Genomic DNA, 14,279 nt, shown 5'->3' with positions numbered 1-14,279 from the left:
AGATCAAAGGGGTTACAAAAGGATGAGCAGTCATATTACTGAACAGCTGTGAGTTCATTCTGCAGGAGGCACCTTCCAAAATGGTATAATTTTTATTACTGTGAGCATCAGTATTCAAAATGATTTGCCATTCCTTTAAGCATCCTAGTTTTGGAAGTCATGGGATTACAGTTGTCTCTTCCTTTTCTTTTTTTTTTTTTTATTGTTCATTTAAATGAAGCTTCCATCTTCTAGCTCTCTAGTTCAAAGGGGAAAACATCAAGATGGGCAACAGATAGGACCCAAAGGCCCAGAACTTATTATGTAAATAAAATTAGCCCTAGATATATCACTTCAACTTCAGAATCACAGTGTTGCTTTAGTATAATTGTTTGGGATCTGCTTGATTTAGTGCAGTTATGAGATCCTGTTTCAATTTCTGTGCATTGGCAACTGTATTCTTGTTCCAATGAGTTTCCAATCCAGGAGACTGTCAGAGAAGAGGACAGAAACAAAAATGTGGACAGGCTGAAGGATGACAGCTGGTGTTAGCAGAGCAAACAGTGCTGGTCAGAGAAGAGAGTGAAAGGAAAGGTAATAGAAACTCAGTGTGAGATGAGAGCAATCCTACTCTCTGAAGTGGACTCTGAGGTGAGAGGGGGATTCCTGAGTTTTCAGAAGTGTTCTGTTCACAGCCATGTCTACAGTGCTGTGGCCTTGAATCCTGGAAGTGGAAGCTCTCTCATCTGTCCATATAACTCAAGGTGTTTATAGGCCAACCCCTGCACTCATTAAACAACATGATTTACACTTAATGTCTGCACAATATGGACAGACTTATCAGCCACTGGGAGATATAATTAAAATTGTCTGTTGCCCCTCTGTATTTCAGGAGACACCTGTCCTGCAGGAAATCCAAATCTTGCAGACAGATCCCCCACATTTCACCAAAGGATTGGGACCTGTCTGATTTCCCCTCCCTCTGTCCCTCTCTTTTGCTTCTTTGATTTTGGAAAACCTTGAAGTAATTCATTTGCCTTCAGAATTGTAACAGAATTAGGAGAGCCCTCTCAATAATACTCAGCTTTATACCTAGAAGTATCTCAGGAAAGGGAGAGATTTTGATAGTTGTGTGATACAGGAGAGAAGGAGAGAGCACATCTCCCTCCGGACTGCAGCAGTGGGCTAGAAAGACCCACACTGGAACAAATCAGTGGTGGCAACACACCACTTGGCACAAGCTTTGTTGGTCTTGCAGCTTCCCTTTGCCAAGTGCCTGAAGCTCTTCCAAAGTTGACATTAGTGATGCGTGTTCCCATCTAGAGGAGTTGGGGGTAGAAGTAATTTCTGCGTGTCCGTGGGGTGCACTTGGCCGTGTGCTTACGCTGCAGTGCAAGGCCATGCAGGGCTCGGGGACAGTCAGGGCAGGGTTTGTAGGATGGCCTCTTTCACAGTGTACAATGGAGAGTGTGGGCAGTGTATTGTAAGGTAAAACCCTTGCTTTATGCTCACCTCAAGGTTTTGCAGCATCTCTTGCAGATGTGGAGAAGTGTTTGTGTACTGCAAAACCGGCCATTTTTTTCTGAGTTGTTTGTTAAGACAGTCCCTTTCCCGTTGTACTTTGTTTGGGTTCTGTGACTGAGGTGGCCTTTTGACAAAAGGCAGCTGTTGAGGAGTGCATCAGTACATTGCTGTTTGTATTTTGTTTCCACTTATGGGCTTGAATCATGATGCTGATTTCTTATGCACTGTGCCACCCCTTATCTTAGTACATAGCTTGTCACCAGACAAGGGTGTGTTGATTGGTGTGACTGAAAAACTGCATTGCCTTGGGGTTAGGGGTATTTTATTACTCTTATTGTTCTTACAGTTGTTTAATCATAGATCTCTTCATTTGTGGTTTAGTTTTCACTTGCCCTTGATTTGAGAATACAGTTGAATGCCTGTCCATCTCTAACTTTAGCAAACAGATCTGGTATGGTTAAGATCAGGCTGAAAATGTTGCCTACAGAACTTTTTTGTTCCTTTAAATTCCATAAAACATTGTCAAGTCTTTTTATTTTTGGTCCTAAATTTTCATTTTTTTGTTTATTTTAAATGCTAGATCTTTACATTTAAAAATGTAAAACATCTAAAGGGTTTTTTTCACGTACTTTTTCATGGTAGATTTTATTAGCATTTGGAATACAAATACTCCTATATGCCAGGGACACACTGGTAGAAATTGACTGGAAACAAAGAGTCAGATGAACAAGTACCTTCTTCACCTGGGAGCAAACGCAGGAAAACAATCGTGAGAGGAGACCTGATTTAAAATCAGAAAGCAGGGCTTGTTCTGAATGATTTCACAGCTCAGGTGGAGAATATTAACTTTTACCTGTGCATTTCTGAGCCAGATTTCCTTCTGGCATGTGTCTGGTCTCTGGTGTGCTGTGGAACTGGGGTGAGCGGGTGTGAGTGTGTTTATTGCAGCCTGGCTGCTCGGGGCTCGAGGGCTCAGCAGTTGCGTAAGGAGCTGCAGCAGAGGCTGCGTGGGCTCTGCCCCTGTGCCCGGCTGCCTCCAGTCCTCATCCAGGTGCTTGGCAAAACCTCTTCCTTCGCTGAAGACAAGCATTCAGTAAAGCAGGGATCACATACCTCGAAGAGAGGGCTGGGGGTCAGAAAAGAGTAAGGAAAAAGCATCAAGGCTGTTGGAGATAAGCAGCCTCTGACCTGTGAATTGCTTTTAGAAGGAAACCATATTTTCCCCGTTTTCCCTGCCCTGTGGTTTTTGCATGTGTTTCTCATTACTTTTATCTCAAAATCATTCTCGTCTAGTGAATTATTGATGTGGGGTCACATGTGTTTCTCCAGGAATTGCTTTCTTTAACCAGTGATCCCTCCTGAATTTTCTAGGCAATCTGTTAGCTCTGAAATCCAAATAAAGTTGGTGGTTTCTGATTTCAAGGTTAAATTAGATTCGACTTTTAAAAGGCATAGAGGGAAGAAGAAAAGGATGATAGTGTCCTTTTCCATGTTAGGATCTTCCTTCTACTGGTTCTTTTGATGCTTCTTTTTGGTTTGGTTCTGGTTTTTTAACATCTCTCAGAGATCAAGTGTCTGATTTAGCCTCAGTGGAACTAGAGCATATTCCTAATGTTGAGCACATGCTTAAATCCACTGTTGAATTCAAGCCCTATAGACCTGCAGGCATAGTACAAAAATATCTGGGAAATGTTTTTCTTTTCCCTCAAATGCTCCCTTCTTTCAACATACAAAATTAGGAATTCAGGATTTTGAACGGCCGCTGGAGGCGAGTTGGTCATTTCCTGCTGGGAGGGAGGCTTGATCTTTTAAAGATGGGAAGAGAGTGTGGTGTGTGTCTGTGTGTGTGTGTGTTTTGCAGATGTTCAGGCCTTGATTCAGCAAAGTCTCTCAGCAGTGTCTGACTGGGGGATAGTGCTGAGTCTGGTAAACCTGCTGCTTCAGAGCTGAGTGCGTACGTGTGTTTCACTGACTCCTCAGCACAGAAAGTTTCTTTTCTCAGTTTCCATTTCTTCTGCCCGTGGTGGAACCTGGAAAAAAAACCTGCACAAATCCCAAACCTGTTCTCGCAAAGAAGCTGCTGTTCTTCCAGGGATGTCAGCATTCAGGAATGATTCTCTGATGGCCATGCCTGCAGCCATTTCTGCAACATTCCCCAGAGGAGGATAGACAGGGTGGTGAGAGGTCACCTACTTGTCAGGGGGTGCACAGAGGTTTGGCTGAGCCCACCAGGGCCCAGGGAGGGAAACTGCCAGTGACCTTACAGCCCTGGGCTAGCCCTTGCAGGGAGCCCCTTGGGCACTGAAAGTGGGTAGGTTTCTAGCCCCTGTGTAGCCACTCTGTGACCAGCAGACACAAGGCTTGTAGCTGCCACCACAGGCTCCTCAGCAGTCTGGGGACTTCCCAACAGGGAAGAAGGTGGTGGTTTTGTGCCCAGCTTGCTGTGGTGCAGAGTGCCGGGATAGGTTGATTCCTGCCCAAACTCCTCAAAAATGTACTCAGAGGTGTGGGGGAAGGAAATTGGGAAATTTTTTTTGCACCCACATCTTTTTCTGCACTGCAGTTTTGATTCAGGCAAGAGAGAGCCCAGTTCCTGTAGTGGGATTTGCGTGTGTGTTGTACAGTGAGACAGCTGAAGCTATGAGCAAAAAGCACGCATAAATAAAGGCTTCCTCCCTGTGCTTTATATAATCAGAGTGGGTGATGTCATTGGGAGCTGGAGAGGAGAGCAGGCTGTGAAATTACAGCCCTCTGCAGCCAGGCAGAGCCAAGTGCAAGGGAGGGCTGCACAGAGCAGGAGCCAGGCTCCTCTCTGATGGAGGCTCAGGATGGAGGGTCTGGGTGCTCAGGCTTGGAGGGGATCTGCGGGGTAGAAGTAGCTAATCCAAATACAGTCAAAAACTGTTGAACAGGCACAAAGGGAAATTGGGGAGAACAGCAGGTGCCCAGTGGGCAGCAGTGGGGCTGCTGTTTCAGGGTCCAGAACCCCCTTCCTCGACATGCAGTCATCTATAGCTTGTGGATCCACTGACAGGGTTGTGGGGCTGCTGAGCTTGCTCATCCCTCTTCTACTTCAGTCTCCTGGCCCCTTGCAGCTCCTGGCAGAGAAGAGAAGGCATCGTCACTCTGTTTGCCCTCCATATCCCAGAGGAACTTGCTTTTAGGCTCCTCCTGGCCCTGCACAGGGGAGGAAGCAGAAGCAGCAGATGGGACTCTGTCCCAGCCAGAGTGGCCAGGTGGAATAGGATAAAAGTTGATCCTCAGTTCTTTGGGACCGGGCTTGTGTTAGGCTCTGGTTTTTCTCAAGCCTCTCAGGTGCTTTGCTCCTTTTCTGGCCATCCTGATTCCCCACATGGGAATCTATAATGGGAATCTTCCCCCTCATCAAGATGAGCAGAAAGGGGGCACTAGGCTGATCCCTTGGGAAAATGGAGGGCCCCTTCCTTTCAAATCCTTCATGGATTTCTTCTTAAGCACATCCAGCACCTGCAATGTGCTTAGGATGCTGCTCTGAGAGCCTATTTCTGAGAGCAGAAAGGGCTCCAGCTTCTCCCATCTCCCTGCAGCTACCATGCAAGGGCTTCAGCCTCCACTAAAACTGGAATTCTCCTTCTGTCATCCTCTGTCTTCCTCAGGATCAAGGCAGTGAGAGGCAGCAGCCCTTTGCACCAAACCCACGTTGTTTCTCTGTTATATAACAATATGGGCATTTAGACTTGTTTTTCCAGATATTGGCAGATGCGTCAAATATTGGCATAATCCAGTGGTTTACATGGAAGGCCGTCTGGCTCTGTCTGGAGCCTGCACAATGCTGGTATTTTCTTTGAACACAAGAGTCTGCAGCTTTGTCAAAGCAATGTTGCAACAGAGTCCAGGTAAACAAGGGGAAAAGACCCTCATATCGTGGCCTGACCAGTAGAATTGTAGCTGCCCAGGTACAACTCCAGGACTTGATAAGAAAGCTGATGGATTTGCAGTTGCTTTCTCTCTGAAATGGTCTTTTAGCTAAGTCTTCTGTGATGGTTTTCACAGAATCACAAAATCATTTAGGTTGGAAAAGACCTTCAAGATCATTGAGTTCAGCCTTTGACCAATCAGCACCTTGTCAACCAGACCATATCCCTCAGTGCCATGTCCAGTTGTTTCTTGAATACCTACAGGGACAGTGGCTCCCTCACCTCCCTGGGCTCTGGAGTTTTATTTCTGATGCACCCATCAGTGCATCAGGCCTGCCAGTGTGTGCTCTGTGGTTTAAGAACCCATCCTGGTCCACTGGGGCTGTTGGAAGTTGAGAGAGACCAGGGAGTGTGATGAGGTTATATTTTAAAAATAAAAGGGTAAGGAAGGTATTGAACAGTTTGGGAGGGGAGAGAGCTGGGGAAGCTGTTCAGTTTGGTCTCTAAAGGAAAGCAACACACTCGTGTGCCAGGACAGTTTGCAGGCTTGGTTGCTCTTCCCTATCCCAGCTACACCAGGTCAGGCAGCTCCTGGGTAGCTCTGCCAGTGTCATTCCCAGCAGTGAGAGGTGGCTGCTGGGGCTGCAGGGCCTGGCAGTCCCTGCCTGGCCTGCTGCTCTATGGCAGTAGAAAGGCCTGCACATTGCCCTCTGTTAGGCTGGGGTTAGAGACATGAATGCACTCACATTTGCAGTGGTGTCACAACTCAGTGTGGCTCAACTCTTGAGTGCACAACAGGGAAAATCCAGCACAGAAGTAATTGCTTTGGTCAAACCTCTTACAAAACTTCCTCGACTCGGCCACCACCTCCTGCCCCTGCAGTGTGCTTGCAGCCCAAGCCGTGCTGTGTGCCATCGTGAGCTTATCAGCTCACACCACTCCCAGTGTCGCAGGCAGGTGTCCCCTCCCGATGCCTGGTGTGCCAGCAGAGGCCATCACCACTGCTGCAGGCCACACAGCCTTTGACAACTGGCCAGCAGAGCCACTGTCAGGAGTGGCTTCTCTGAAAACCATCTGTGTGAGCCTGGGCCAATCTTCTGGGTGCTGCAGAAGGGTCCAGGACTGGAGGAATGTCCCTTTTTGGGCCACAAGTGCTGGGGAAGTAACCCTGCCAGCTTTTCTAGTGTCCTCATGAGAAAGACCCTCTTACTGCTTTGTCCTCTCTCTGCCCTTGTCAGGGCCTTGTCAGAGAGCAGTAACTGTCTTCAATCCACCATGGTCCTGGGGCACAATGGGAAATGTTTCAAGTGTCCAGGGTTTTATTACATGGCTGGACCTTTGCATATAACTTTCATGCGCTTAACATGGTTGATCTTGTTGAGTCTGCACTTAACCCAGCTTTGACATGGCAGATCAGTGCCGTACTTTTAATCGCTCTCTCAGCAATCCAGCCAGTGCTTGCTCCTGCCCAAAGCTGATCACGGGTTCCAGGAATTGCAGTTCCTGGTGCAGCACCTTCCTCATTCCTGGTAAAACCTCCAATGCTGAGACTCTGCCCAAAGCTCATGCTATAGATGTGTTGTCCATTTCTCTCTGAATTCAGGAGTGGACTGTGGTACCTTTGCCACTGGTTAGATTTTGATTCCCCAAGCTGTTAGTTTTCTGTTACACAAATAATTCGCTTTTCACCATGGAGCTGCCCTTGCCCAGTAGGGCAGGAGGTGTCTGTGGTCCCTACCTGTAGCAAGTGCTGTGTAGCAGTCCCTTCTTAGGTAGAGCCCCAGGTCTGTGCACACATTTTGAGTTCTATTTGAGCTGTGTTTTTGACTTGGGCCGATCCAGTGGTGGATTGCGTGGCTGGAGCTCATACTTGTGCAGTGAAGAGACACGTGCTGCTCTGTGCTGCAGCTTGGTGGCTGTGCTCTGGCAGCTCTGACTCTGTGACTGGCCTCTGTGGACGTTCAGGAAGTCTGTGTCATATCCAAAAATGGGTTCAAAACCCAGAATGTCTTTGACCACAAGATCCTGCTCCCCTTCCTTTCTCTAGTTGCAAGAAGTCAGTGTCCAGGGATGACATGAACTATAGTGCCAGTGTGAACCAGCAATGCTTTTTCATTGCTTGCCCTATGGTCATCATGGGACACAGAGCAAACACCTATAGTGGGTGCACACAACTCCTTACCAAGCTCTACCTTGAAATCAGCTTCCAGGTAGAAAAAATCCCCCCCGTGTCAGTCATATGGGTTTCATGACAGTGGGGTTTGCCCTAGAGCAAGCTGAGAAGTAAAAGATGAGATTGATGTGATTACTGGTTTTTCAGTTTGATTTTTTGGATTATGATTTCCCTTTCCCCACCCCTCCATTTGTTAATGTTTAATGGAAAACACGTGTTCTTCAAGGCCCTTGCTGGTCTATGCAGTCCTGTGACTGTTATTGAGACAGAATGATGGACCCTTCCTAAAGAGATTTATAGTAGAAACCATGAGGAGCTCACATCTACAGCACGGCCAGTGAACACTCCCCTGCACTGACAGTTCATCAGTAAAACCCCTGACCCTTCCACCCTTAATCATCCTTGCTTGTCACTGACATAATTGCCTGATTACGGACTCCTCTCCCCCACCCCTTTCAAACTGGGCGCAATAGCGCATTTGAAAAACAAATGGAAATGAACTGTCCATGCTCTTTTTCTTCTTTCTTTTTTTTTTCCCTTCCCCTGCATTGAGATGGATCAGGCTAAGATTCGGTTTCTTTGTGCATGAGCAGGCGCTGGGATAGGCTTTCAGGACTCTTTTGCACTGGTGTTTCTTGCATGTGAATGGTAAAGCTGATGTCATTGTGTTATTGATTGGGATGACAACTTTGGACATAAATCATTAATGTCTGGGAAAGAGAGAGAGAGGGGAAAAAGGCAACACACACTCGATAGTTTTCCATAAATCTGCTGTTCATTCCTGCATACGTTATACAGAAGAGGAGACAGCAGGAACAGTTTTCCTGTGCAGCCCGTGGATGATGTGCTTTGCCACTGCTTCCTGCACTGTTTTCCCTAGAACGTGTTGCCGTATTCTTCAGGAAATGGCTCATATCACCAGTGACACTGTCATGCTGGAACCTGTCTTTGTAGATGTGAGTCAAGGTCAGAAGACTGCCCAGGGCAAGGTCTTGGGTTCTCTCATTCCCACCAACATTGCACCCCTATCAGCATTTCAGTTCTGGGCCCAGGAAGGAGTAAGAGTGCAGTTTTTGGGAAGTACCGTCTTTCTAGCTCCTTTAAATGCCAGCAGGGATTGTTTCAGTATTTTGAGCTGGCCATTTTTCTCACTGATGATCTTAATTTTATGCAAAAAACCAGTTTTTCAGATGAGTTTGGATCAGTGTTGAGATTAGCATATGTCCCCAAGCCAGCAATGAACAAGTGTGCAGGGGGTAGCAGTCATTCAAAACCACTTTCGCAAAAGTCCTCAGCAAAACTGACAGCAGATTGTTCAGAGAGAGGAAACCCATGAGGTACTTGCACTGGTTGCCTGTGTGCCTTTGCCCTGCACAAAGTTCATCCAGATGAGTCAGATTATCAGTCCAGACAGCAAGAAAATAAACAGTGTCTGTCAGAGGTGAGCAATAATGCAAGTAATGATGAGCAGCTGGTGTTTGAAGTGTAAATAGTTTAGTGGCAGTCTGTCCTGGTGGCTGTGGGGTGGGGAATCTTGTGATGTGTGGAAAGAGGAAAACGTGAAAACTGCCTTGCAGTGGGGCAGTAGAGAAGGAGATGGCATTCCCTTGCTGGAAGCATGGCTCTGACCCTGCTCTTGTCCCCTTGCAGCCGAGCTCACCTCCGCCTGTGTCTAGAACGCTTGAAAGTTCTGATACCGCTCGGACCAGACTGCACCAGGCACACCACGCTTGGGCTGCTCAACAAAGCCAAAGCACATATCAAGGTAAGAGCTGCTTTTCCCGGCTGCTTTCAGCATGGGCTCTTGGGAAGTGCAATTCAATCGCTCACCCTTGCTGCCTCTGTTGAAGGAGACTAACACCTTTTAAAAATAAATTAAAAAAAAAAAAGAGCAAGCAAGCCTTGCCCTCTTAGTTCATTGCTTATCATAGCTACAATTCCACATTGTTGGAAGAGTCCATAATGAACTCCGTTAACTACGGAAATGATAGATTTGAAGAGCAGGAGTGTCGTTCTGTATTGTAATCATTTGTTGACAGCTTCATCTCTTTAAAGAAAAACATACCTACTATTAAATGACTGCATTTTTAATGGAAAATGGAGCTTTTTTCCTGGTGTGCTACTGAGTTTCCACTGCCGAAGCATTAGCACAAACCACAAGAGTGTGAGACAGGGTTGGCTTGCTGGAGCTTCTTGTGTGAACCTGACAGCCAGCCCAGTGCTCTTCTGCCTTCACTTCTGGCAAAGTGAAATGTGAAAAGAAAATGCAGCATTGTCAGTATCTGGGAGAGGCTGAAATACTTGGTTGCAGGTCAGGATATTGGGAGGGAAGATGGGTGATGAAGGAGAAAAAGCGCTGCCAAAGGGACAGTTAGCCTGAAATGACTCCTTATGCAATGTGCTTGTCGTAGGAAACAAAGAACAGTGCCCTGGTAGATTTCCCAGCTGTGATCAAAGAAATCTATAGTAGGTTATGTAAATCACTTACTGAATAGAAAACTGTCTCTGAGAAATCCTACTAAACCATGCAGTAAGGAACACAGAGCTCCCAGGGCACGTTTTTATGTTGGAGCAGATCATAACAAACCCTGGAGTCGTTTGGTTCAGGGAGTTGAGGCCCCTTCGTGGGCAGATGCGGTAATGCAGGTGTCTGATCCCCTGTGGAATGACCCACAAACTGCTGCAATTCACATCGTTTCCCCTGGAGAGTCTAGTCCTCAGAGCCTCTTTGTACTAATGGCTATGATTTATCAGGACTTGAGAGGTGGGAAGATGTGGGGAGATGGCATTGTGCTTGGAGACTGCGAGGCAGTTTAGTTCAGGGGTCTTGCAGCTTAAATCCTTCTGGGACCTGGGAAGGTCTAAGCAAGGCAGGTGGGAGGGCAGTGATGGTGGGAGGGAGGGGGAAGAGGATGAAACTAATTATTCGGTCGTATTTGATCATGTCAGAAACTTGAAGAGGCTGAGAGGAGAAGCCAACACCAGCTTGAGAACCTGGAACGAGAACAAAGATTCCTAAAGAGAAGACTGGAACAACTACAGGGTCCTCAGGAGATAGAGCGAATACGAATGGACAGCATTGGATCTACCATTTCCTCGGATCACTCGGACTCGGAGCGAGGTGGGTGTTGGCTGAACTGGCATGGAAATCCTCAGGACTCTATGGAGTGAGAGCATGAGATTCATCCATTTCTGGTCTCTCAGCTACCCCCTTCTTATGGCATTTGATATTTAGGTTGCTCACACACATGCACACATACACACACACATGTATGTGGAGAGTTTAGTATTTTTGCATGAGTTCTAAGTCTGGAGGAACTGTTGCTGTCAACTTGAGCTGATTTCTGTGGCATCAAAAATGATGGTTAAGTTGAAACACTCATTGTGCTTTTTGGTCTACTGAATCTCTTGGCAACACAAAAAAGAAAATGTAAGAAGATATTAATGGCACTGGAATGGATGCTTTACACACCTTCCCGCTTACCTTTTTTCCCCCAAGCTTCTCATAGAGTTCATCTCCTCAGATAAAACTGGCTAGAGATGATCTGAATGGCTAAATGAATTGAGATAACTGTCTTTTTTAAAATATCTCTTCTGTGGAGAGAACATTAGGGACAGTAGATGGTTTGATATTTACTGACAGACCCAAAGATGCTGTATAGTTTGGGTGTGAGTCTGTAGTTTAAAAAAAATGCTTTGGAAAATTCCAAAACAATATGGGAACCAAGATACCTGGTTAACTAGATCTTTTTCAAGACTTGTTTTTCAAGTCTTTCTTAGAAACAAGGTGTCTGGTCCAAAGTCCACTCAGCATTTATGAGAGTAACCCAGAATCCCGTGGTAATGCATTGCAGTACCCTATAGGAGTGGTCCTGTCTTTGGCAATATAATGTCAAGCAAGTAACATGTTTGGGGGTAACTTCATGCTTCATTTTCTCTGTTGTCTTAGATTTTATCTATTTCTTCTTGTTTCCAACACTGGGGTCGTAGAGGTACAAAGAAAGAGGTAGTGGAACAAGTTCAGTGTGGGGAGTGGCTCACATACGCTCATAGTGTGGCCTGCATGTGGAGGAGTCAAACCCCTTTGCCAAATCCCTGTGAAAGCTCCAGTCTGGTATCAAACCTTTTTATAAATCACGTCCACAGCCCATTTCATTCCAGGGAGAACACTGAAAGTCTTTTTGCCAGATGGCTGCTTCATTCCGTGTGCTGGGGGAGTCCCAGCAGCTCTCTGGCTGGAAGGGAGCAGTGGGGTGTGTGGTGCTCACCTGTGTGTATTTCTCTCATTTTCCTTTCCAGAAGAGATTGAAGTGGACGTTGAAAGCACAGAGTTCTCCCATGGAGAAGTGGACAATATCAGCACAACCAGCATCAGTGACATTGATGATCACAGCAGCTTGCAGAGTATTGGGAGTGACGAGGGTTACTCCAGCGCCAGTGTCAAGCTCTCGTTTGCTTCCTAGAACCAAGTGAGACAACAGTGCAGGGCAAATGATTTCACTGGGGTGATCTGACTGGGTCCGAGATGCCAGTATCCTCTTTCAGAAATGACATATTGACAGCTAGTCCTGGAGAGACCTGTATATAAAGCTTTTTTGGTAAAGGAAGCCTCCCCAGAAACCCATATTTGTTCATTTGGTCATGTTACCAATCCCAATTTGTGCTGGCAAAAAGTTAGACCAAACACTAGTCCCTTTGAAGCCAATGAAATCCATTTGTTTCTCTGGGACCTGGATCTAGACCTTAGTGATGAAACACTTTGCTTTGAATTTATTTGTTTGAAAGAGGATACTAGAGACTCATCCCTCTCTTTCCGTCATGAGATCTGAGAAATGTCAAAATTTCTTACATTGCATTCAGGTTGAACAACCTAATTTAGGCCCTTCTGAGGAGCTTTTGTGGTCCTAAAAGGACTGTATCCTACAGTTTATCACAATCTAATGCTGTCATAATGTACTAGGAAATCTAAGAAGGCTTAGCCTAGGAATAACAGTGAAGATGATGATTAAGGTCTCATTCTGTGCCCAGGGGGAGAGGGGCAGCAAAGAGAGATGTTCAGGGGAGAACACCATTCAACTCAGCTTTCTGTTGGACATCATTTAAAAAGTGAGTACCTCTGATGCGTGGCTAAAGCAGGAGGTGCACACTTGTAATCTACCAGCACATGGTGGGCTGTGGTGCCTCGGGCTGTGGCACCGACAGCAGGTCTCCCGGTAGATGTGTGTTCATACACAGCCAGCTGAGGGCAGAGCGAAACCAGCACACACGAGAGGTGACACACCAGAAAGTCATGCCCAGATACTGAGCCACTATGACCTTTTTATTTGAAGCGATTTTTTGATAAACATTTGTAAATGTGTTGGGAGGGAAAACACCCCAAGTCTGATGCGTCTTTTTAGAGCTTGTCCATATGAAACCTTAGATGTCTTTTATATGAATTTATGCCATGAAAAGATCTCTGTTTTGATGAAGCACTTGACCCAATGAAATGCAAAGATGCTTTTTTTGCCATGCACACAATGGATGAAGGCTGTGCTAGCTGGAAGAGGCCAGGTTTGATGGGGGTTTCTTCAGTTTTCTTTTTAGAATCATTCCCTTTGCTGACTTTTGAAGTTCCAGTCCAGTAGTTAACCTAGTTAAGCTCAGCACGTCTCTCATGTTAATGTAACGTTTTGACTGCACGTCCTGTTCCCAAGGGCCTTGCCATCCTATCTGTGCAGGTGCTGTTAAGAGCTGTTATAGCGAATGTTTTCTAATTTTCTCCGAGACAAGCATTCTAACCTGCACTTTGAGGGCTTTGCTTTTTTATTTTTTGTCTTTTTAATGGCCAGGATTATTTTGTTTTCCAAGTTTTAAAAACCTTAATAGAGTCTTCACCTATGGCATTGTTTGAAACTTTGTATATCCTTAAGTAATTTAACTACCCCTCATTACTAAGAAAAAAAAAAGAGGAAAAAATGCTTTATAAAATTCATAACTTATTGCTGATTTGAATGGGTTGTTAATTTCAGTCCTTTAGATTTTATTTTATTGTTTTAGGTAGGGTTGGGCAAAAAGAAGTAAAATAAAATAAAAAATAAAGACAACCATATTTAGCAGTGCAGTGGAATTGTGTTTAAATGTTAGCATATGGTCCCCATTAAAGTAGCACTTTAACGCCATTAAACATTTCTGTATCTGAAATGAGTTGTGTTCTTCCATCTTGGTCATTCGTATCCCTTTAGCCGAGTGTTTGTTCTTCTTGTGCCCTTCGATCCTGCAGTGAGAAGATCCTGAGTGAGTCTGCTGTAGACTTTTGCACTGTGATAAGTTGCCTGTGTTTAAATATTCTGATGTTTCCCCCACTCTCCTCCAAAATTTGTCATCCCCCATAAGAGGTACAACACACGTGCTTGAGTAGAGAAATAACCTTTCCATGAATGTAGTGAATGATTTCTGTTCTGTTTGGGGTTTTTTGAATTAATTTGCTTACCAAGTCTGTGTCAGGTTGCAGTTGTTAAATGTGTTTTCACTTGTGTGTAGGTAATCCAGTGGCTCGGTCCATATGTTGTTCTTCTGGGAGATTATCTGTCAGGAGCAGGAGTCTGCCACAGAGAGAATTGAGCTCTGGGTTAACAAATGGATCCCGAGGGCTTTCAAAGAAGAAATGCTGCTTGGATTTATGTTTGGGGTTCATATAATCTCTGGATGACACAAGATTTGGGACA

At 45.5% G+C, this 14,279-nt stretch overlaps 1 protein-coding gene across 2 annotated transcripts in view; it reads left to right on the top strand.

Annotated features, from left to right (window-relative positions):
* MXI1 (MAX interactor 1, dimerization protein) overlaps positions 1 to 13,755 on the top strand; it is a 56,819-nt gene extending 43,064 nt beyond the window's left edge. For both annotated transcript variants that reach the window (XM_032694410.1, XM_032694411.1), the window contains exons 4-6: positions 9,223 to 9,337; positions 10,522 to 10,693; positions 11,872 to 13,755. In XM_032694410.1, the coding sequence (XP_032550301.1) occupies positions 9,223 to 9,337; positions 10,522 to 10,693; positions 11,872 to 12,035 (451 nt within the window). In that variant the 3' untranslated portion in view covers positions 12,036 to 13,755. The remainder of the gene's footprint in view (positions 1 to 9,222; positions 9,338 to 10,521; positions 10,694 to 11,871) is intronic.
* Positions 13,756 to 14,279: the final 524 nt, after the last annotated feature.

The sequence above is a fragment of the Chiroxiphia lanceolata genome, chromosome 8, assembly GCF_009829145.1.
Source record: "Chiroxiphia lanceolata isolate bChiLan1 chromosome 8, bChiLan1.pri, whole genome shotgun sequence".
NCBI lineage: Eukaryota > Metazoa > Chordata > Aves > Passeriformes > Pipridae > Chiroxiphia > Chiroxiphia lanceolata.
The sequence above is the reverse complement of the archived record's forward strand: the minus strand, read 5'-3'. Positions and strand labels throughout refer to the sequence as shown.